The 23,643-nt window shown below is 43.3% G+C and overlaps 1 protein-coding gene across 4 annotated transcripts in view; it reads left to right on the forward strand.

Annotated features, from left to right (window-relative positions):
• The first annotated feature begins 4,371 nt into the window (after positions 1-4,371).
• The window catches only part of HERC3 (HECT and RLD domain containing E3 ubiquitin protein ligase 3), a 117,190-nt gene continuing 97,918 nt past the window's right edge, over positions 4,372-23,643 (forward strand). For 3 of the 4 annotated variants that reach the window (XM_063663881.1, XM_063663882.1, XM_063663883.1), the window contains exons 1-3: positions 4,386-4,515; positions 7,550-7,607; positions 17,410-17,664. In XM_063663881.1, the coding sequence (XP_063519951.1) occupies positions 17,439-17,664 (226 nt within the window). In that variant the 5' untranslated portion in view covers positions 4,386-4,515; positions 7,550-7,607; positions 17,410-17,438. Of the gene's footprint in view, positions 4,516-7,549; positions 7,608-17,409; positions 17,665-23,643 lie in introns of all 4 variants that reach the window. The other variant, XM_054485351.2, reaches the window with a different exon arrangement.

The following is a 23,643-nucleotide window of genomic DNA, read 5'->3' on the forward strand; positions in this document are numbered from 1 at the left end:
TGTTATCATTAATACATTTTAATTTATATGAAAACAGTGAGTTTCTCATAATTAAGATAAGATTCTTATGCTTCATCCAAATGGCTTGATAGGAAAAAAATGCAAACAAACCATGAATAGTTTCAAGGAAGATAGAGAAATAATCATAATGGCTGTAAGCTCTTTGTAGTCAGGAATGATGCTTCTTGTCTAACAGTACTACAGGTGGAACATATTCAATAATATTAAAAGATTATTTGATGGTAATACTGATTTACCATAATGTTTTTGTTCTAAGTTATTTCACATTAATAAATCAAGGCTGTGTGTTACAGGACAGTTTTTAATAAGTTTAGTCTGGGTATAGATAGACTGATTTTTCCATTAAGTACTGACTAGACTGAGAAAATAAGTACTTCTTTTGGAGGTGGGGGACCAAGAAACACCTTTGTCATTACATAACCATACAAGGTACACATACTTTTTACTTGTCAAATAATCAGTCAGTGCTTTTCCCTCCTAAAGATATTTATTCTTCAATGGTGTATCTGAGAGACAGAATGTCCTGGGTAGCCTGTTTTTTTCCACATATTTCATCCAAGATATCAGAAATCTATCTCTTTCAAAGTTTACCAAGTAAATATTTGTCTGCAAGGCAAGTAAATTAAACACAGGGAAGAAAGGAAAACAATTATCATTAAATAGTATTACCATTCTATTGAAAAATTGTTTCATTTCAAAATAGATGTAAGTAGTTTAAGAAGTGAATGGTAACTAATGGAGGAAATCAGCATGTGTTCAGGTAGAAGAGCAGCAGCCCTGGGCACCATCCCCTTGCCACTGGGCATACCTTGTCTAACCAGTGATAGAGCTGAACCACATGGTCCTGTCCCCCTGTCAAAAGTTATGGTTAGTTTAATCCCTGCTCCTCGGGAGGCTAAGGCAGCAGGATTGCTTGAGTCCAGGAGTTTGAAGCCAGCCTGGGCAACATAGAAAGATCCTGTCTCTTAAAAAAAATGTTATGATTATATGTGTGTGTGTGTGTGTGTGCGTGTGTGTGCGTGAGTGTGTGTGTATTTGGAGTCTCCTCTGTCATCCAGGCTGGAGTGCAGTGGTGCCATCAAAGCTCAATGCAACCTCGAATTCCTATGCTCAAGCTATTCTCTCACTTCAGCCTCCCAAGTAGCTAGGACTACAGGTGTGCCCCACCATGCCTATTTTTATTTTTTGGAGAGACAGGGTCTCACTATGTTGCCCAGACTGGTCTCAAACTCCTGGCCTCAAGCGATGCTCTTGCCTCAGCCTGTAACCCAAAGCCCTGGGATTACAGGGGCATGAGCCTAGAATTTATTAAGCCTTTTATTTTTAACATGAATGTTTTTATTTTATAAAATTTATATAGGTTAGCAAGTATATATTCCTTGGTACAATTATTTGGTTAATGTTTGTCTCGCCTTTCACGGCAACAAAGACCGTACTGTTTTGCTTACCAGTGTATTCACAGGCGCTGACGTTATTGTAGGTGCTCAGTATATAGTACGTTTGTTAGAGAATATACAAGAATGCAGAAAGAAATGGATGGAAGACAGGGCTATAGAAATGGAAGGAAAAAGTAAACCATGGCCTCTTCAAAACAGTTTACATATCTGCTGTTAAGACTATTGTTGATGCTGGAGCCATTTAAAGCCATTTTGAAGCGGGACATGCTTGCTAAGGAAATTGTCATTATATGTTGTCCCAGTGAAAAAAATAAATTGAAGTACTGTGGTATCTTTACTGTTCTATGTAAGTTCTCAGGGTTTGGCTATTTATTTGGTAAAAGAAGCTTACAGTATCCTAACTTGTTATTTATACATCGCTCCTACCCCATGTCTAGGCTTGAGTCTTTGATAACCATCCTTTTCCTCAAGATGAAATTTCATATGAAAAACACTTGAGCCGGCTGGCGCGGAGGCTCACGCCTGTAATCCCAGCACTTTGGGAGGCCGAGGTGGGCAGATGATTTGAGGTCAGGAGTTCTAAACCGGCCTGGCCAACATGGTGAAATCCTGCCCCTACTAAAAGTACAAAAATGAGCTGGGTGTGGTGGTGAGCGCCTGTAATCCCAGCTACTCGGGAGGCTGAGGCAGGAGAATTGCTTGAGCCGGGGAGGTGGATGCTGCAGTGAGCAGAGATCGCGCCACTGCACTCCATCCCAGGCAACTGAGCGAGACTCCGTCTCAAAAAAACAAAAAAACGCCAGGCGCGGTGGCTCACGCCTGTAATCCCAGCACTTTGGGAGGCCGAAGTGGGCGGATCACGAGGTCAGGAGATTGAGACCATCCTGGCTAGCATGGTGAAACCCCGTCTCTACTAAAAACACAAAAATTAGCCGGGCGTTGTGGTGGGCGTGTGTAGTCCCAGTTACTCGGGAGGCTGCGACAGGAGACTGGCGTGAACCCGGGAGGCGGTGCTTGCAGTGAGCCGAGTTTGCGCCACTGCACTCCAGCCTGGGCGACAGAGCGAGACTCCGTCTCAAAAACAAAAAACAAAAAAACAACAACAAAAAAAGAAAAACACTTGAGCCATGGGCCAGACATATCAACTCAAACACTGATTGATTACAAACCTCATATGTGACACATAACAATAGGATCTCTCACTTTCTCCTTTGCAAGTACCGGATTCCTTCCTCTTCCTACCAGACTCCTCTTTGGGCATTTAACCAGTTCTTTCGCCAACAGCATCTCTAAATTGGGATTGCATCTTTGTAATAGACTAAACTTTTGTGAAACTGCCACATATCTGGAATATAAGTGAATTGTGTTACTCTTGTCCCCAGTGTTTCTTTTTTCTTTTTCTTTTCTTTTCTTTTTTTTTTTTTTTGAGACAAGGTTTCATTCTGTTGCCCAGGCTGGAGTAAGTACAGTGGCTTGATTTCAGCTTACTGCAACCTCCGCCTTCCAGGTTCCAGTGATTCTCCTGCCTCAGCCTCCTGAGTAGCTGGGACTACAGGTGCACACCACCCTACTTGGCTAATTTTGGTATTTTTTTTGTAGAGACAAGGTTTCACCATGTTGGCCAGGCTGGTCTCGAACTCCTGACCTCAAGTGATCCACCGGCTTCGGCCTCCCAAAGTGCTGAGATTACAGGCGTGAGCCACCACGCCTGGCCGTCCCCAGTGTTTCTAAACGTGTCAAGTGTGATCCAAATTTCAAAGTTTTGTATTTTTTCTTAGATGACCTGATAACTTAAGATTCTGCTTTTTTAGCTTTCTTGTCTCAGTGTACTGGACAATTTGCATTATTTCACGGAGGGCTCAACACTGTCAGTCAGCCAACAACGTCTCATCCCCAGGATACACCACTCCTTGAAACTTTCTTTTCTACTTGGTCAGTCTGTTAGGTTCTCAGGACAAGCGATTGCAGACCTGAGGTGATTTGAATGTCCTTGGTAAGAATCTATCCTCAAAGGGCCTTCCTGGTTCAAATGCCAGTATGGAAATTCTTCCACTGGGAGAGTTATTCCTTTGGATTAAAGCAGTACTGTGCCAGTGTTCTGCATTTTACATTTAAGGGGGGCAGACACATGAAGTCACCTTTCTGAGGTTTTCTGCAAAAGATTAGCTGTGGATCAGATCAGGTCTAGGGCAAGTATGAAAGCACTAGTGACCTTGGGGAGGAGGAGGAAGCTCTGGGATTCGGCGCTAGGGAAAAGTGGAAGAGGATAAACTTTTAAAAAATCCGTTACTGGGTATAGGCCACAGGGTGTCTTTCAGATTACAAGATTTTAAGATCTGGTGCCCAAAGACTCTTCTTGCTATGCTCCCCCTGCGTCCACCCTCCAGCCTCCCCCAGGCCCGCCTTTCTTCCGCAGCCCCGTGCCGGTCTTCGATCCCCACCTCTCCAGAAGGGCGCCGGCTGCTGCCGCGGACCTCCTTCCCCGCCTCTCCCATCGCGCAGCGCCGCGGGCCAGCGCCGCGCTTCCTACAGTCCTACGAAGTGGAGTAAAGCAGAAGACTAGCGCACTCTCCCTCAATTGTCACCCTCCAGCTTTTTCCCCCGTGCCCAAGGCTTTCGGTTACCTCTTCATAAATAATAAAAACCAGAGTCCAGAACCCGAAAAGGCAACCGCTGATCGGTCCAGCTCGCTTCCCCGCCAGTGAAAAGCAATCTTATTTCAGCGTCAACGCTCTATGTCTTGCAGTCCGATCTCGGCTGACACACCCGTGCCGCTGTCCCCGCGCCGGGCCCTCGAGTCCTGTCACCTCCGGCCGCCTGCGCCTGGCTTTGGGGCCTGGGCCTCTCCCCTCCTCCCGCCCGCGGACCTTGCCGCCCCGCCTCCAGCCCGTGCCACGGCGGCCGCCATTGGCGCGGGCCCTCCCGAGAACGGCGCCCATTGGCCCGGTGCGAAGCCATTCACCCAGCGCATTCCGCCGCCCGCAGGCTTGCGGGGAAACTTCCTTATTATTGTGACGCCGAAAACGGAGAAACCCCGGGTCCGGCGAGAGGGGCTGTGACAGTCGGAGTCCCAAGCTGCGGTTCGGCTGCTGCCGAGGTGCGCAGGGCGGGGGCCGGGGTTCCAGGGAGGAGGGTACCGCGGAGCTGCAGCCGCGCTGGGCCGCGTTCCGCCTGGCACTGCTGTCAGCGCGCGGCTCCCGGAGGGGCGGCTGCGGCTCCTCCCGTGACTCCGGCGGCGGCGGCGGCTGCAGGCACCTCCAGCGACGACCTGGGTCTGGGGCGCGGGGAGTTTGGGGCGCGGCGCCCTTAGGACCCTGCGTGCTCGTCCCTGGCGTTCTCGTGGGCTCGCCCTCCGGTCAGAGAGCCCCGCGCAGGGAAAGGCGAGACAAGCCTTCAAAATGGGAGCGCCTCCCGCCCGCGCTCGGCCGCCCTGCCGCCCTGCCGCCCTGCCGCCCTGCCGCCCTGCCGCCCTGCCGCCCTGCCGCCCTGCCGCCCTGCCGCCCTGGAGGAATTGCGACGCAGAAAGTCAAAACGAGGATAGTGCCTACGCTCGCCCCCTGCCCCTATTTAAATTCTGGGGTTCCAGGGACCTCCGTGCAGTGAGGAGCGCGGACGCTTTCAATTGAAATGGGAGCTGGCGAGGCCCTGGCATTTTGGGGAACCTCAGCGGCCGCGAGGAGTTTGCGCCGAGGACGCGGTGCACGGCGTCCGCGATGACAGCGCCGGCAGGGCTGCGGGGCCCGGCACCACCCACTTCGCGGAGGCCGGGCCGGCTCTCCTCTCCGGGGTCCGCCTCCTGGGCGGGGCCGGGGGCGAGGGTGTGTGCGGACACGTGTGTACGGGTGTGTGTGTGTGCGCTGACACGTCGGTGCGGACCGGCGCGGGGGTGTCAGGAGCTGGGACGGCCGGGGGGCAGGTGAGACTTGAGTCATTTGTGAATGTGTGGAGTGGGCAAACTAGGGCAACCAGACCTAGAGGAGCATGTGTAACCTGAAACGTGAGCCTATAGAGACAGTGCCTATTGCGACTGTGCACGGAATATGTGTATGCAGCGTGAGCTCCAGGGAATAAGTATTTGAACTTTGTTGTTGGTCTGTCACTGTTTCTGGCTGTTTTCTGATTGCATTTTACATTAGCTTTCAAATGAGCCCAATTAGGAAGTACCTTAAATTCAGAGAAAAGCCTTCCAGGATTTTGCTTGCATTCATCACGCATAGAATGCTTTGGGAAAGACGATTCAAGAGCTCTCTTCCATTTTTATGTGTCTTCTGGTTCTTTCTACAAATAAGAAGCTATTTCTAGAACCTTTTATTTGATAATTAGATAAGATCAAGTGAGCTGATTTTTCAACTCTAGACTTGAGAGAAATAAAAAAATAAAAAGTTTTAAATGCAGTGATAGGGTATCATGTTTTAGTCGGCAGATTACTGTGAAGCTGTCTCCTTTTGTACTTTCCTTTACCCTGGGGGAGGAGGGAATAGCATTATAAATCAGAAAAGCAAAGTACATGGATTGCATATCCTAAAGCAGAATAATTGAATTACATATTCTACATCGTAGTCGTACCCCCTTCGAGGCTAGGAACTTTCTGTAAAAAGTATAATGCAGGGAACAAGGAGGACAGGTTAGAAACCTCTTTGGCAGAACTCCTTTGGCATGAAAAACAAAATTAGCACATTAGCACTAGCATCCAGTTCTTGTTCAGTAAGTAGCTGGAGTTTACTTTTTGAAAAAGAAACAGGGATTTCAGAATGTTGCAGGTTGTGTGGTTGAAGCCATTCGTTATAGCATTTCATTCTGAAGACCAAATTTAAATTTCTTAAGATTTGTATGGCCAATTAAAAACTTTTTTTATACTTAATGAGAGTAGTAGTACCCCTACTGGAGACACAAGATAGTTATGCTTCAGTTTTATAAATAAAAGTACTGTTCTCCAGATTGAATGGAATTTTCTGCATAGAGAGGTAGAAATAAAGTTATGACAATAATTTCTTTCGAGATGAGGGGTCTCGCTCTGTTGCACAGGCTGGAGTGCACTGGTGCGATCTCGGCTCACTGCAACCTCCGCCTCCCAGGCTCAAGCGAATCCCCCACCTTAGCCTCCAAAGTAGCTGGGACCACAGGCGTGCACCACCATACCCAGCTAATTTTTTGTAGTTTTTGGTTTCGCCAAAAGACGAAACGGGGTTTTGCCATGTTGCCCAGGCTGATCTCCAACCCCTGGGCTCAGGCTGTCCACCCGCCTGGGCCTCCTAAAGTGCTTGACAAAAATGTCTTAAAATCATGGAGGACTTTTTCTTTTGAGATACTTTAGGTACCTCTCTGAGATGATCTCTTCTCATTTTGCATGATGGAGGATGTGGTAATAAAAAGGGAAAGACCGGGTGCAGTGACTGGCCGGGCGCAGTGGCTCACACCTGTAATCCCAGCACTTTGGGAGGCTTGAGACAGGTGGATCACTTGAGGTCAGGAGTTGGAGACCAGCCTGACCAACATGGTGAAACCCCTTCTCTACTAAAAATACAAAAATTAGCTGGGCGTGGTGGCGGGTGCCTGTAATCCCAGCTACTTGGGAGGCTGAGGCAGGAGAATCGCTTGAACCTGGGAGGCAGAGGTTGCAATGAGCCGAGATCGGCCACTGCACTCCAGCCTGGGTGAAAGAGCCAGACTCTGTCTCAAAAAAAAAAAAAAAAGAAAAGGAATGAAAGGAGACAGTCTTCATAAACAGTTGTGGCAAAACAAACTGCTATAATATGTGTCGTACATGGAAAAATAAAGAAAATAGACAAAATTAAATTATTTTCCAAAAATTTCTCTAACAAAAATAGGAGATTTTAAAGTAATTCCATTTTTACTATCCCTATCAAATGTCAGGAATTTTTATAAGGTGGTATCTATATCTCTAGTTCACTTTTAGAGGTGATCGATGTCTTTGTAACTGGTTAGAGGTTATCTTACTGGTATTTAACCAAACTCCTGTCTTGAGATACAATGCGTGGGGAATATTCAAGATTGAGTAATTTAAAGATATTTTTATTTTCAGAGGTTAACTCTTGTCTTTTTGTTTACAGTAACATGAAGACACAACAGAGTTCCATACTAATGTTATTTATTATTTCTTTAACTTGCAGAACTGCAAGGTGTGGAATATTTCTGGCTTCTAGTCCAATGCCAAGTGTGTGACCTGTGGTGAGTTACTTAATTTTTCTGGAGCTCAGTTTTTTCATCTTGTAAATGGAGTCCTTTACATACATTATCCTGTTTAATACTGTCATCAACTCAAGCTAGGGTAGCTACCTAGAGAGGGACCTAAACAAATCTCAGTGCCTTCCTGCTGCTGTAAGATAGTGAAGAGAACAAGGTGAGCCCAAGAAGTAGGAGACCTGGTTTCTGGTCTCTGCTTCAAGCACTTAATTCTTTTTTTTTTGAGACGGAGTCTCGCTGTTGCCCACGCTGGAGTGCGGTGGGGGGATCTCGGCTCGCTGCAGGCTCCGCCCCCCAGGGTTCACGCCATTCTCCTGCCTCAGCCTGCCGAGTAGCTGGGACTACAGGCGGCCCGCCACCTCGCTCGGGGTTTCACTGTGTTAGCCAGGATGGTCTTGATCTCCTGACCTCGTGATCGGCCCGCCTCAGCCTTCCAAAGTGCTGGGATTACAGGCGTGAGCCACCGCGCCTGGCCAAGCACTTAATTCTTAGAGGACCAAAGTTACTTGGCCTCTGAAGGCCTTAGCTGCCATTAAAATGAATTTAGGAATGTGAGTCTCTTGCTTAGAGGTTAGATCAAATGGACTTTTAATAAGGTGGTAAATTTGATAATATAACTCTGTCCCCTTTAGACATTTACTCCATTTAGAAATAGTACTTGTTGGTGGCAGGGACATGTGTTTCTGTGTAAGTGAACTGGTTTTATTATTACTCAGGGTGGGGAATCTTTAACATGATCTGGAAAATAAAAGTGGTTACAAGTTGAGATGGTGGAAATTCAGGTTTTCTAAGAATGGGGGTCAGTTCACTAGGCATTTATCAAGCCTCTACTGTGCTCTTGTACTCTGCTGAGAATGGAAGGCACAAAGAGGAGTAAAACCTGGTTCCTTCATGGAGAAACTCCCAGTCTGCACGTGGACAGGGTGTTAGTGGAGGAGGTAGGAGAAGCAGCCATACTGCCTCAACAGCGCTTTCCATTTTTGTTTGTTTTGTGAAGTATTTGTAAGCATAAAATAATGCATGTCATATATGTTAAGAAACAACAATAAAAGGACAGAAGCAGAATATCAGCCATGCTATTGAAATGTCTCCCTTTGTTCTCCTTCCAGATTGTTCCCTCTATTCCTACTGCCTCCGCAATCATTACCCTGTATTTTGTGTTTGTGATTTGCTTTTCTTCATAGCTTCGTTACCACTGATGATTCTTAATCTCCAAATAATATATTTGTTGTAGTTGTGTTTGAACTTTGTAAAAATGCATCATACTGTGAATTCTTCTGTGACTCAACACTTTTTAAGATTTAGTTACAATGATGCTTATAGATGGAGTTTATTTTTTACTGCTGTACAGTGTTCTATTTTATGCATGTGCCACACTGTATCTGTTTTCTTATTGATGGATATTTGTTTTTTGCTTTTTTCCTATTTCAAATAATGCTGGAACGAACATTCTTATACATGTATCTTGGTGCATATGTTCATGAGTTTCTCACTGCATTGGACTGTAAGATAGCCACTAGTCATGTGGGGCCACTTACATTAAAATTTATGAAAATGAAATATTAACTATTTCAGTTCTTCACTTGTATTAGTCACATTTCAAGTACTCAATAGCCACATATACCTACTGGCTACCATAGTGGACAGTGCAAATATATAGCATTTCCATTATCGCAGAAAGTTCCAAGTTTCCAGATTTTACTTATCTTTGTATCTCCATTTATTAGTATAGTACAGGAGCACCATAGATGCTTAATAAGTTGGACAATGCTGGTCATATGCCCAGCAGTGAAATTACTGTGTGGGGAGGTATCCACATCTTCATCTTCACTGGAGAATGCCAACTTGTTTTGCCAAGTGCTTATGCCAGTTTATATTCCCACCAGCTGTCTATGAGGGTCCTGGCTGTTGTATATCCTTGACTTGGTATTGTTAAGACTTTTCAATTCTTGCCAGTCTGGTTGGTGTCTTTTGAAGGCAGTCCACAGCTTAAGCAGACTGCAGAGAAGTCATTCTTCCAGCTTCACAAAGCCTAGCACACCACCTTTGAGGGATGATCCGGGGAAGGGTAGGAATGTTTCCTGTGTTGGCTGAGAGGGTCAGAGGACCAAAGTCCAGCTAAAGTGGAGGAGAGAGAAAACAGCAAGGAGTGGATTCACGTTGTTGAAAACTTCTCTTTTCCTTTTATGACATTTCTCTCTTTGCTAGGAACATTTTTGATAACAAGGCAAGTCATTAAAATGAATCTTCTTTGTTACCAGAGTTAATTCTGCCTTTTAGTTTTGGCCCTACATTTATTTAAAGCCTGAATTTGGGGAGTATCTGCAAAGCACTGAAAGTTTTGGACATTGTCTTTTCCTGCTGTTGAAAGAGACCCTCTTCATATATACAACATTCAGGTAATTGCTTCTAAGCTTACTTGAAAGGAAGCTTATCCCTATTTTAAATGAGATTAGAAGTCCTGCCTGAGTGTTATTTTGGTCTCAGTGCCTTTCAAACAAAGGGATAAGAATGAGTTGTTCGGCTGCTGTGTGCATAGTCGCATAGTCTTATTATAAGACAAAGTTTAGGAATTGAAGGTTGTCTTTTAGCATTTAACTCACTAGAGCTAGTAAAAAGAGATTTATCTCCCCACCGCCCTCCACCCATGGCCTCTCCAGAATTTAAAAGCAAATGCACACAAAAAAACTTCCTCCTATCAACCTCAAATCCCTTTCATGAAAGTTATGGCAGATGGTTGTGATGCTGCTTTGCTGTAGTGCAGATTTGGCAGAATGCAGCTAGTGCTAATTGCAGTGAGGAAGACAGGAGTCACAATCCCAGCCTCTTTTGGGAATTGTCGTGTCTGCTGAAATCTCAAAGAAGAGCACTAGGAGTAGGAGTAACATTGACTAAAGCAGGTGACATTTACTGGTCACTTACTACTACATGCCAGGCACCATGCTAAGCCCTTTTTACATGCATTTTCTCATTAATCCTGACAACACTCTAGCACCTTCTCCTGATTTTGGAGCTTAAGGTGGGTAAACATCTTTCCTCAGGTTTCACAGCTAACGTGGTTAATGTAGGGCTTGGATTTTAGTTCCTTTGACCCTGAAGCTCTGCTAAGATTATCTTGAATCTCTTACCAAGAATAGATGAGAAGGACTCAGGAAAGTGCTAGGTAGACATCGAGAGAAAGTTGTACTTCAAAAGTGGTCCTTCCTTTTGTTTTGTCATGGGGAAATAAGAGGCAGGAAATGCAGCCAAGGGGGGCTGGTGTAGGTGCTGAGGGAAGTGTAGTCCTATATTTTGCAGCGAATTTCATAATTGTGTAGAAGGAAAATAAAAGATTCTGCTCTTCTAGGAGCAAGCAAGAGAGTGAATGAGGAAAAATGGGTGTAAGGACCTTGGAGATCAAAATGCCCAGCGATGCAGACCGTTGCTGAAACTAGACCTTTAAAGTCATGGACATCAGCAGCTACAAGATTTAGGGGTCCAACTGGAGTGTACTTTGAAGTGAAAGCTGTGCTAATGGCTGGCTTCTCTCCAATGCGTTGAACTTCTCTCCTGAAAGTTAGATGATTTTAATTGTCTTCTTCTTTAGTTCCGGCAGAGCATTGTGATGACCTAGACCATATTTATAGTTAGGATTGATAGTTTATTCACAGGTACACATCTTATTTGTGGTTGCTATTTAATTCTCTTGGTAGGCAGTTTTTATTTGACCAGTTGAAGATTCCATTACTGTAACTCAGTTGGGAAGAATTTTTGAAGTTTTCTTGAACAATAGTCCTTTTTATTATCTTTTTTCATAAATTGTTTTTACTAGTCAGTCAGGGATGAGGCCATACTTCAGGCAGTTTACACAGGATTGTGCTTGGCCAAAGCACCCAGAACTCAGATGACTCTCAAGGACTGACTCATGCCAGATAAACTACAAAAAGCTGATAGACCCAGGACGCCAAATTAATAATGAGAATTAGAAATCCTAATAAGACTGAGATGCTTTGGTTACTTGGTCACAGTTTCTATCCCTGTAGTAGAATCTGCCCTAGAAACCAAGTTATTTAAGGTTGCTTGCTAAGCAAGGCAATTGGTTGGGTGAATTTAATGACAACTGTTATGGAATCTGATCCACCCATCCACTTTTAGGAAAGAATTACTTAGCGGATCAGATAGCCAGGTTGACTGATCAGGGTCCCTGTTTTCTCTGGAGAGTGGTGCAGACACATTGGGAAGTCTGGCCTTTTGGTTATCTACTTTCTAAGCGCCTTACTATACAGCACAGCATAGTGTCTCTTTCTTTTCCTTTACTTCATCTTTTTTTTGTTAGTTTCACTTTCTTCATCTGTAAATTAGAGATAATGGCAGTACCTGTCTCATAGAAGATGAAATGAGCTAACATTTGTGAAGCACATAGAAAAGTACCAGACTCAGAGTAAGCTCAAATTGGGTCTTATCTGCTGTTATTATTAAGAATGTCATTATTAATATTATCAGTCAGGAGTTTCTTTCTATTGCAAGTGAAAGAAACCTGATTCAAACAAGCATAAATAAATAAGCTTAAGTAAACAAAGAAGGGACTTGTTATACTCTGTATATAGTTAGGTTCTGTAAAGTCATGGTGAATACCATATTAGTGAATACAGAGCCATTGTTTCTAAGGAAATACAGGGTTAGGTTCCTGCAGGCTCTGGTCAAGAGATTTTTATCAGCCAGCTGACGCATAACCTTTTTTTATGTGTGTTTCTGTCTAGACAGCCTATTTAATATATATGTCTTACTAATATACACAATATTTCTTGGTAATAAAACACTAGTTGAGAAGGGTTTAACATTTTCTTGACCCTGTGTAATGTGACAGTGTTTTTGGCTTTTAGCCTCGCATCAGTGCTATCCACTGTGATTTTTATTTTTTATGGGTTGTCATCTCATGAATCCACAGATTTAATTGCTTTTCCATTGTATTTATAGCTTCATTATGTACTCTGGATATTACTTTAGCTGTCTCCAGGGGAGGCCACACATACAGATCAGCAGATTTCCTGTTCTGTTTTTTGAATGTACTCACTTGTTGATTCATTAACATTGAACTCACAGCCAACACTATAACTCATGCATGAAAGAAACTTACCTGGTACACATTTTTTTCTCTGTAAGGCACATCACAACCTTCTTGCATCTAAGAACACTAGAAGGTAGGAGAGATAAGACAAATTTATGAAATACTAAAAATGAAAAAATCCATTAATGTGGATAATAGCAATTGAGCAAATTGGGAAAAATAAATTATTTCTAGATTATGTGAGCTTGCTGGTCTATTTAAATGTGTATCATTAGACCACCAACCACCACCACCACTACCCTGCCAGTTTTTCATTTTATTTCTACTTCCCTCTCCACAATCTTTGTAGTTAATTCAAAGAATAACATTTAATCTTAATACTTTTTTAGTGTAGAGTCTGGACAAGGAATAAAAATCTTGGGAAGAAGCAGAACTTTCTGTTTAAGACAGCAAATTGAGATTCAGTTTTATATTTTATTTTGGGCCTTTTCATGCCTTTCCCAAAAGCCTCAAGAGTTCAAAGCATACCTCAGGATTACAATAAGGCAGTTTTAAAATTGTTATATACGAATTAAGGTCATTGAGTTAAAGCCAAAGTACTGTAATTGTTGTCAAGAGAGGTTGAAAGTATGAGCTTCCTCTGTGTTGTAATCTTTAATTTGTAGCCATTTGGGCATGCTTTTACCTTGGGAGAAAGAAGTTTGTCATTTTAAAAGCTGACTTTGCATAGAATAGCCAATTAGCTGTCTCCTTCATATGTTGACAGTTCTCTCCTGTAGATTGGCTGATATATTCAGCTTTGATGTGTTCTCCTAGTATTATAATTCAAAGTAAGTCTTCACCATTTCCATTAGAATCCATCCTCTTTTCATTAGGATGAAATGAATGTACCAATGAAAAGATTAGGTAAGACACCTTTGAAGTCTGCAATCTTGTCTTGAAATCCTGGTATTTTGACCTGTAGGACCTAGAACAGTGATTCTTAATATGGAGAGAGTAGCATGTTTAAGAACTATGATTAGAAAATGATATTCAGAATTATAATTAAAATGTATATTTGGAAACCGGCTGGGCTCCGTGGCTCACACCTGTAGTCCAAGCACTTTGGGAGGCCAAAGCGGGCCAATTACTGGAGGTCAGGAGTTCAAGACCAGCCTGGCCAACATGGCGAAACCCTGTCTCTACTAAAATACCAAAAAAATAGCGGGGTGTGGTGGCACACACCTATAATCCCAGCTACTTCAGAGACTGAGGCAGGAGAATTGCTTGAACCTGTGAGGCATAGGTTGCAGCGAGCTGAGATTGCGCCACTGCACTCCAGCCTGGGAGACAGAGCGAGACTTGGTCTCCAAAAGAAAAAAAAAAAAGTATGTTTGGAAACTGAAATGTAATCTGAATGTCCTTAAGACCAATCTTCTGCATTGCTTGTTTGTTTTTAAGATGGGTCTCGCTCTGTTGCCCAGGCTGGAGTGCAGTAGTACGATCACAGCTCACTGAAACCTTGACCTCCTAGGCTCAAACGATCCTCTCACCCCAGCCCCCCAAGTAGCTGGGACTACAGGTGTGTGCTACCACACTTGGCTGATTTTATTAATTTTTTTGTGGAGATAAGGTCTCACTGTGTTGCCCAGGCTGGTCTCAAACTCCTGGGCTTAAGCTGTCCTCTCACCTTGGCCTCCCAAAGTGTTAGGATCACAGGCGTGAGCCACTGTGCCTGGTCACTATTTTCTTTAATATCCAGATAAAGTGATTAAAGCCCAAGGCGATGCTGATTAGAGATTTAGTGTCTTCCTCAAATTTCTAAGAATTTCTGAGGGGAAGAAGAACATTTAGGTTCTCTTATCATGGCTCATCCAAAACTCTTGCTCAGTTGTCAGTCTTCAGGCGGGGCTCTGAGGGCTTATTTTCAAGGTTCTTTTTAATTCATGCTTGGCAAAATACAGTTATTGTAAGGGTGTTGTGTCTTAAATTTGATAGAAGGTTTGGGATTCTCAAAAGTAGTTACAGAACGGGCAACAAGTTCAAACTGAGCGTTAGACACCACTGTTCTCAAAATTCATCTGCTGTTCTCTGCCATGGAGAATCTACTGTTTACTGGCCAGGTTCTAAACTTGCAGCCATGTTACAGGCTTCAATCGCTTTCTGTTTTTCTTTTTTTTTTTTTTTTTTTGAGGTGGAGTTTCGCTCTTGTTGCACAGGCTGGAGTGCAATGGCGCCATCTTGGCTCACTTCAACCTCTGCCACCTGGGTTCAAGCGATTCTTGTGCCTCAGCCTCCTGAGTAGCTGGGATTATGGGCGCCTGCCACCACACCCGACTAATTTTTGTATTTTTAGTAGAGATGGGGTTTCACCATGTTGGTCAGGCTGGTCTCGAACTCCTGACCTCAGGTGATCCATCTGCCTTGGCCTCCCAAAGTGCTGGGATTACAGGTGTGAGCCACCATGCCCGGCCAATTGCTGTCTCTTAATTTGCTATCTTAAATAGGAGCATCTACTATTTTATAAGGCATGCTTGGGATTTCCCCCATCTACTTTCGTCTCTAAATCTTGGACCTTTCTTTCAAAACCAGAGAGGTGCATGGGGTATTTTCCCGAACAGAAGATCCACCCACTTAAGATTTCCAACTTTACCAATAGTCAGAACTTTTGAAGTTATAATATTTCATTTCTGATCAAAGCATTAGATAAAGCTTCCCCTCTTATGTCTTTGTAAGCAAAAATAAAATATTGAAATAATTGATACCTTTCCCATATTAAACTCTAGAGGTTGTTCCCTCCTCCTTTCTGTTGTAAAAAAAATACTTTTGTGCCTATTATGTTGGTAATGACAATTCTCACAATTAAACTCAAGAAAGCCTTATTGGCTGATGTGGACCCACAAAAGCAGTAGACATGTAGCAAGAGATAGGAGATCTAAAGACAATTAAAAAATCTTTATTGGGATATAATTCACATACCGTAAAATTTACTTTTTTTTTTTTTGATACTGAATTTTGCTCGTTGCCCAAGCTGGAGTGCAATGGCGTGACCTCAGCTCACTGCAACCTCTGTCTCCCGGGTTCAAGCGATTCTCCTGCCTCAGCCTCTCGAGTAGCTGGAGTACAGGCACGCGCCACCGCGCCTGGCTAATTTTGTATTTTTAGTAGAGACGGGGTCTCCCCATGTTGGTCAGGCTGGTCTGGAACTCCCGACCTCAGGTGATCCGCCTGCCTTGGCCTCCCAAAGTGCTGGGATTACAGGCATGAGCCACCACGCCTGGCCTAAAATTTAGCTATTTAAAGTATAAAATTTAGGGCTTTTTAATATATTTACCATGTTTTAAAAACATCACCACAACCTAAATTTAGAACATTTTACCACTTTCTAAAAGGACAGGTACAGTCACTCTCCATTCTCCTCTTTCCCTCCAGTCCTAGGCAGACACTAGTCTATTTTCTAGTCTATTTTCTATTGCCTGTTCTATACATTTCATGTAAACGGAATCATATAATTTGTGGACTTTTGTGATTGGATTCTTTTACTTAGCGTAATATATTCACTGTTCATCCATATTGCAGCCAAATAATATCCCATTGTATAGGTATACCATGTTTTATTTAACCATTCATCAGTTGATGAACATTTTGGTTATTTCCTTTCAATATTGTGTATAATGCTGTTGTGAACATTCCTTTATAAGTTTTTGTGTGGACGTAGTCTTGCAGTTCTCTTGGGTTTATAACTAGTAGTGAAATTGCAGGATCATATGGTATCTCTATGTTTAGTCTTTTCAGGAACTGCCAGACATTTTTACAAGCCAATGTAAGATGGTTCTAATAGCCCCACATTATCACCAACACTTGTTGTTACCTGGCCATCCTTGTGGTGTGAATTGGTAGCGAGAGATGAGATTTTTTTTGTTTGTATGAAAGGGAAACATGAATTGTTAAAAGGTAATGAAACTTTAGGCTAGGGTCAGTAATCAGGCAAAAATTGATTACCTGCTAAATAGAAGAGGTCTGTGTTATACTGTGGTCTCTGTTGAAGGAGATTAAAATCTGTTTGGGGAGTTAAGTTATAAAGATATAAAGAGAAAGCTACCAGTTAGGCAGTATAGTAGACATGTCAGGGGGATGCAGGCTGACTGTCGCTGCAACAATCCCAGAGTCTCTCAGGTAGGAAGTGAGGCTTGACTCAAATCTGGAACCAAGGGTAAAAGGGAATGGCAGAGAAGATAACATTTTTTTTTTTTTTCTATTTCTCATCTTCACTTCAAGTGGTGAAATACTACTAACCAATCTAATATTAGGGTACCTAAAGGAGTTAATTGGTTCAAAAACTTTTAAAACAGTAAATAAGCAGAAAATTCAAAGGAATGATGCATTGAGAAAGGATAAGGTGAAGTCTCGAGAGTAATTTCAAAACTGTTACTAACTTAATGGTTTGCAAGATTGTTTCAGCCCTTCTCCTATACTCAGTATTCTTTAGCAGTGATCTGAAAACCGTATTGTCTGTTCACTCATTCATTTAAACAAACACAATTTATTTAAACTTCTTTTTTAAACTCTGATTAAAATACAAAATAGCATCATTATAACATAACTGCTTTCAACAGTATTAATATGTTTTATTTCGAGTTGTAAGATATCTGAAGAATATTAAGGGGAGGGTTATTTTTTAAATTGGTTACATTCATTACTTGATTTTCTATGACCTATTTCTTTTTAATTAAAAAATAATTTTTTTTAACTCTCTCCTAGGCTACATGATTCCCTGAAAGATAAGAACAATGTTATGTTGGGGATATTGGTCTTTGGGCCAACCTGGTATCAGCACCAACCTGCAGGGAATTGTGGCTGAGCCCCAGGTGTGTGGGTTCATATCTGACAGAAGTGTCAAGGAAGTGGCGTGTGGGGGAAACCACTCTGTGTTCCTGCTGGAAGATGGGGAAGTTTACACGTGTGGTTTGAACACCAAGGGGCAGCTGGGCCATGAGAGGGAAGGAAACAAGCCAGGTAAGTGTACCTTGTCTGTCTTGATTATTGGTGAGAATGGAAAGTTGGAGGACACAACGGCAGAGGGCCCAGTTGGAGCTTTCTCCACCAAGTGTTCGGTTTTCAGGGAGGCTCTTTTGAACGGTGCAGGGATTCCTTCCTGTTTGGAACCCTTGTGTCTGATTCAAGCCTTTTGATGGAAAAACAGACTTTTCTTTTCTTTTTTTTTTTTTTTTTTTGAGATAGGGTCTCGCTCTGTCGCCCAGGCTTGAGTGCAGTGGCGAGATCTTGGCTCACTGCAACCTCCACCTCCCAGGTTCAGGCGATTTTCATGCCTCAGCCACCTGACTAGCTGGGATTACAGACATGCACCACCACAAGACTTTTTATTTTTCATCTTATTAGAGAACATATGTAATATCAGCTGGGGAGGGGAGGTGACTAGTTAGTTCAGAGTTAGAATAAAATAGATTTTGCCCATTGTATTAGTCGGTTTTCACACTGCTGATAAGACATACCCAAGACTGGGCAGTTTAGAAAAGAAAGAGGTTTATTGGATTTACAGTTCCACGTGGCTGGGGAGGCCTCACAATCATGGCAGAAGGTGAAAGGCATGTTTCACATGGCAGCAGACAAGAGAAGAGAGCTTGTGCAGGGAGACTCCCATTTTTAAAACCATCAGATCTCATGAGACTCATTCACTATTATGAGAACAGCACAGGAAAGACCTGCCCCCATAATTCAATTACCTCCCACTGGGTCCCTCCCATAACATGTGGGAATTCAAGATGAGATTTGGGTGGGGACACAGCCAAACCATATCATCCAGTAATTTAATGCTGAGAATTATGACAGTTTTTTGAATAGGTAATCCTCACATAATCACTATCAGAAACTTTACTTCCTGATTACCTATATTCATTCCTTTGTTTCTGCAACATGCTCTTACATGTTTTGTGCTAAGCAATGTGATTGGTGTTATGAGTGGAGGGATGAATGAGATATGGTGATGATGTGGCTGCAGTGATCCCTATGGCAAATGCTGTCATGCAAGTCTGTGTTATGTAAGTTGAAGAATACACCAGAGGTGTAGGGGAGGGGAGATTGGTTCTGCCTTTGGGCGTTGAGTAGCACTTTGGGGGGTGTGTGTGTGTGTGTGTGTGTATGCATGTGCACTTGGGTGTATGAATGAAAGTGGCAGCATCACTAAACTTATTGCACACCTGATACCCAGTGATGTGGATATAAAGGTGCAATACTTGTTCAGGGCATGTTGAATAGTGTGGTGAGACTGGGAAGAGAGGGTGATGATGGAAGAGGATAAGCTGGAAAGGTAGTGGGGCTAATTCGTTTCCTTAAATTTCAGTGCTTTTAATTGATTTATAACAGGTGCTACACAATTTTAAGCTTGTTGATTTTATTCTTTTCCACCTATTTTTACATTTTTTTTTGAGACAGGATCTGGTTGTGTCGCCCAGGCTGGAGTGCAGTGGTGCCATCTTGAGTCACTGCAACCTCCGCCTCCTGGGCTGCAGATATCCTTCCAGTCTCAGTCTCCTGATTAGCTACAACTATAGGCATGTGCCAATACACCTGCTAATTTTTTAATTTTTGTTTTAGTAGAGATGGAGTTTTGCCATGTTGTCCAGGCTGGTCTCAAACTCTTGAGCTGAAGCAATCTGCCTGCCTTGGCCTCCCAAAGTGCTGGCATTACAGGTGTGAGCCACTGTTCCTGGCCCTATTTTTACTTTTAAAGAATCTAAGTTTGACTTTCAGTATATGTGTAGCATGGATTTATAAGGTCCTCTTAGTAGTGAGGATGTGTAAATAAGTCTTCTTTTGATGAGAAATTTTAAGGTAGGGTCTTAAATTGTGACCACATATTTGTCACACTAGCATAGGTGTTTGCCCCTTTTTTTGTTACCTGCCATTCTTTTCATTCAATACAGATCATTCCAGACACTGAAGCTTCATTAAAGAATAACCTTACAGTTTTTTCTAGATGATTTTACCGTTTTATTTGGCATCAATATGAATTAAATTTTTTCTGTGACACTGTCTCCCTCTTCTCTCACGTTTATTATTCCCTTCCATAGTAAGTGACTGTGTTCCGTAGTTTCCCTGCCCAAAATGTCAGTGTAAATTTATAATCGTTAATTTTTATGTTGACCATTGGAAAGAGGGCTGCAGGGCTTAGGCACAATTGTGAAGGATGTGAAGTGTGGTTGATGGGCTTCCAATTCCTCATTCTTTGCCACCAGGTTCCTTCAGGAAGCCTGCTGTGAGACATGCACCAGGCCTACTCATCTAGGGGCAGTACCCCATGTTCTAGTCAGGGATTTCTTAACCTGTGGACCCTGAAATCTTGGGATTTCAAGGAAGGGGTTTGTAGAGTCATCTACAGATGAACACCCTTCCATGTACAGTGCACTCAGTACTAAGGTTTTCAAATGATTCTGTTGTTTACTAAAATGAAAATTCAGTTGAAAATGACACTAATTCAGAAATTAGTAAATCCTATTTATTGTGTATTTTACCAATTAATAGAATACAAAGGTATCATATACAACTACCATGGAGGTGGCAGGAAGAAGATTGACTTTTACAAATGGTCTTCATACTGGAACAGATTAAAAACCAAGTCTTCTTTCTTTTCCTCCTGTTAAAACTCACTTGTGTCTCACATTAAGCTCCTAAATGTGCCCTCTGTTTCCCTAGGCCAGAGCTGGTGTCTAACAAGTAATGCATTTGGAGGGTCATGGCCCAACAGTATGCTCTTTCCTGTGGGAATGTCTACATTCAGCCAGGATTTAGGAACTTCACTCCAATGATCTTTGAAGGACTTGTACCACTCTAGCCAGCCTTTGAAGGGAACTGGGAAGAGATCTTTCTAGTCCTCCCTTAGAGGCAGCAAGGTTATGGTGAAGTTTGGAATCAGATAAAACTAATGGAGGCATTACATCTCTAATCTAAAATGGGGATTATAGTCTAGGTGTGGTGGCACACACCTGTAATCCCATCACTTTCGGAGGCCAAGGCCAGAGGATTGCTTGCCAAGGAGTTGGGGACCAGCCTGGGCAACATACAGATGCCAAAAAAAAAAAAAAAAAAAAAAAAAAAATTAGCTGGGCATGGTGGTGTGTTGTTCCTGCTACTTGGGAGATTGAGGTTGGAAGGTCGCTTGAGCCCTGGAGATCAAAACTGCGGTGAGCTGTGATTGCATCATTGCACTCCAGCCTGGGCAACAGAGCAAGACTCTGTCTCAAAACAAAACAAACAACAACAACAAAAAACCCCAAAATAAATAAATAAATAAAAATGGGGATTATAATACTCTTTCACAGGTAATCTGTGTAAATATTGAATGCAGTGTCTGGCAGTTTTATATCATGCCTCAGAAATTATGCTACCGTGCAGTTTCACCATCCCGTGTAAAGGCTGATACTGTCTCTGGAGTTACAGGGAAAGAAGCCTAAGCTGGGAGTTTGAGAACTGGGATCTAGTTTTTTATCTACCAGGAAATAATTGCGTGGCCCTGGGCAAGTTTCTTCCTATTTCTGAGTCACAGTTCCCTTCCCTGTAAAAGGAGTAGACTTCCTGTTCTAATCAGATAGTTCTTGGTGAAGAGGATTCACATGATAAAGAAGACACCACAAAACTGCTGGTAGTGTTACAGACAGAGAAATATGTTACAGGAAAGGGGTCCCGATCCAGACCCCAGGAGAGGGTTCTTGGCTCTCTCAAGAAAGAATTCAGGGCAAGTCCGCGGTACAAAATGAAAACAAGTTTATTAAGAGAGTAAAGGAATAAAAGAATGGCTACTCCATAGACAGAGCCCTCAGGGCTGCTGATTGCGTATTTTTATGGTTAGTTCTTGATGATATGCTAAACAAGGTGTGGATTATTCATGCCTCCCCTTTTTAGACCATATAGGGTAACTTCCTGCCACTGCCATGGCATTTGTAAACTGTCATGGCGCTGGTGGGAGTGTAGCAGTGAGGACAACCAGAGCTCACTCTCGTGGCCATTTTGGTTTTAGTGGGTTTTGGCTGGCTCCTTTACTGTAACCTGTTTTATCAGCAAGGTCTTTATGACCTGTATTTTGTGTTGACTTCCTATCTCATCCTGTGACTTAGAATGCCTTACCCGGGCCAGGTGCAGTGGCTCACACCTGTAATCCCTGCACATTGGGAGGCCAAGCTGGGTGGATCACGAGGTCAGGAGTCCGAGACCAGCCTGACCAACATGGTGAAACCCCATTTCTACTAAAAGTACAAAAATTAGCCGGGCATGGTGACGTGTGCCTGTAATCCCAGTTACTCAGGAGGCTAAGGGAGGAGAATTGCTTGAACCCGGGAGGCAGAGGTTGCAGTGAGCCGAGATCACGCCACTGCACTCCAGCCTGGGGGACAGAGCGAGACTCCGTCTCAAAAAAAAAAAAAAAAAAAAAGAACGCCTTACTCATCTGGAAATACAGCCTAGTAGGTTTCAGCCTCATTTTACCCAGCTCTTGTTTAAGATGGAGTTGCTCTGGTTCACACGCCTCTGACAGTAGCCAGTGATGGCCACCCTCTTCCCACCCTCCTTATCTGTCTTCTCTGTGGCTTGGTCTTCTATCAGGCAGCCTCACTGCAGAGTCAGGTGCTCAGATATGCCTCACTGCACACCTTGGTCTTGGAACTTGGGTGAGAGGATTCACCCTGGGGTAGCAGCTGGGAAAGGAAGCAAAAACCTCGCAGAACAATGATAGCAAAGATCTGTAGAAGGCATCATAATGAATACATCTGAGTGCAACCAGACATTTCTCCAGCACAGCCTCCTGATGCAGCTCCAAGGAGCTAATGGTAGGTGTTGCTGGGCCTCTGGATGTGCGTGAGCTCTGGCAAAGCAGCCGCACTGCGTCTGTCTGCATACTGGGTCAGCTGGCCCTCAGTCATCCTGCAGACGCCCTCCCCAGCAGGGCTGAGTGACTGCAAGAAACCCAAGCTAGAGGTGTGCCAAGAAGGCTTTGGGATTCAGCCTCGGAATCCAGCCCATGCTTGTGATCTAAATTTGGAATAAGGCAGGCTCTAGTGTAAATTACAAGAGATTCCAGAAATTTCTGTTGTTGGTTAAGCTTGTCTGTTAATTATAAACTCCATAGCAGCTTGGAATAATGCCTCTTTGAATGGAAAGATTATGTGGGTGGGTGCCTCCCTCTCTTCATTTAACTTTTTCATTGGTAGGTGTGTTCTAAATCTGGATACGATTTGCGTTTGTTTTTAATGAGTGGGAAGAAGAGAGTGAACTTGTTTTCTGTGTTTGCTTATTGAGAACCATGACCTGGAGGGCTGCTAGACATAGAAGGGAAGTCTGTGGCAGGCCTAGTTCGTTACAGGTATCTGTTGGTCTTGGCCCACAGGAGTGCTACCCCCAAGTAGCTTCTGTGCCATTTGGGAAGGGAACATGATGGAAGGCCCCTTCCTTAAAAGAGGATTTTTCTGGGGGTTATGGGCAGGTCTGTGATTTCAACTTGGTATCATTGCCCAGATCGGTTGACTTTGAAATATGAAGGATTTTAAAAAGTGAGTGTATGACTGTTTCCTCTAAGGCTTTGAGAGTGTGAAGAAGTGAGTTGAAGGAGTTAATTACATGGTGGCCTACCTCCAAGGGGCGTACAGAGTTTTGAACCCAAGTGGCAAACTTAAGTTTCTTTTTCTTGCTTTGCAGTACTGGCTGTGAATGGAGTAATGCCAGACCATCAACACTTACTTTGCTGATTGGACTTGTTAATATTTCTAGTCCTAGCAGGGCATCCACCAGCATGGGTATGGTCATCTAGCACTAGTCTGGAGGAGGATTTATTTCATTGCCTTGAAACTTTGTTTCCTGATAAAATGCAAACAACCCTGGGAGCCACATAATCTGACCTTGCTGAGGGGAAGGAAAGTTGAAAGAAGGTAGTGGTGTAGGAGATGCACCTGGACAAGTCTTCTAATGTGTGCCTTGATTCTGTCCTGC

Source organism: Pongo pygmaeus, chromosome 3, assembly GCF_028885625.2.
Source record: "Pongo pygmaeus isolate AG05252 chromosome 3, NHGRI_mPonPyg2-v2.0_pri, whole genome shotgun sequence".
Lineage (NCBI taxonomy): Eukaryota > Metazoa > Chordata > Mammalia > Primates > Hominidae > Pongo > Pongo pygmaeus.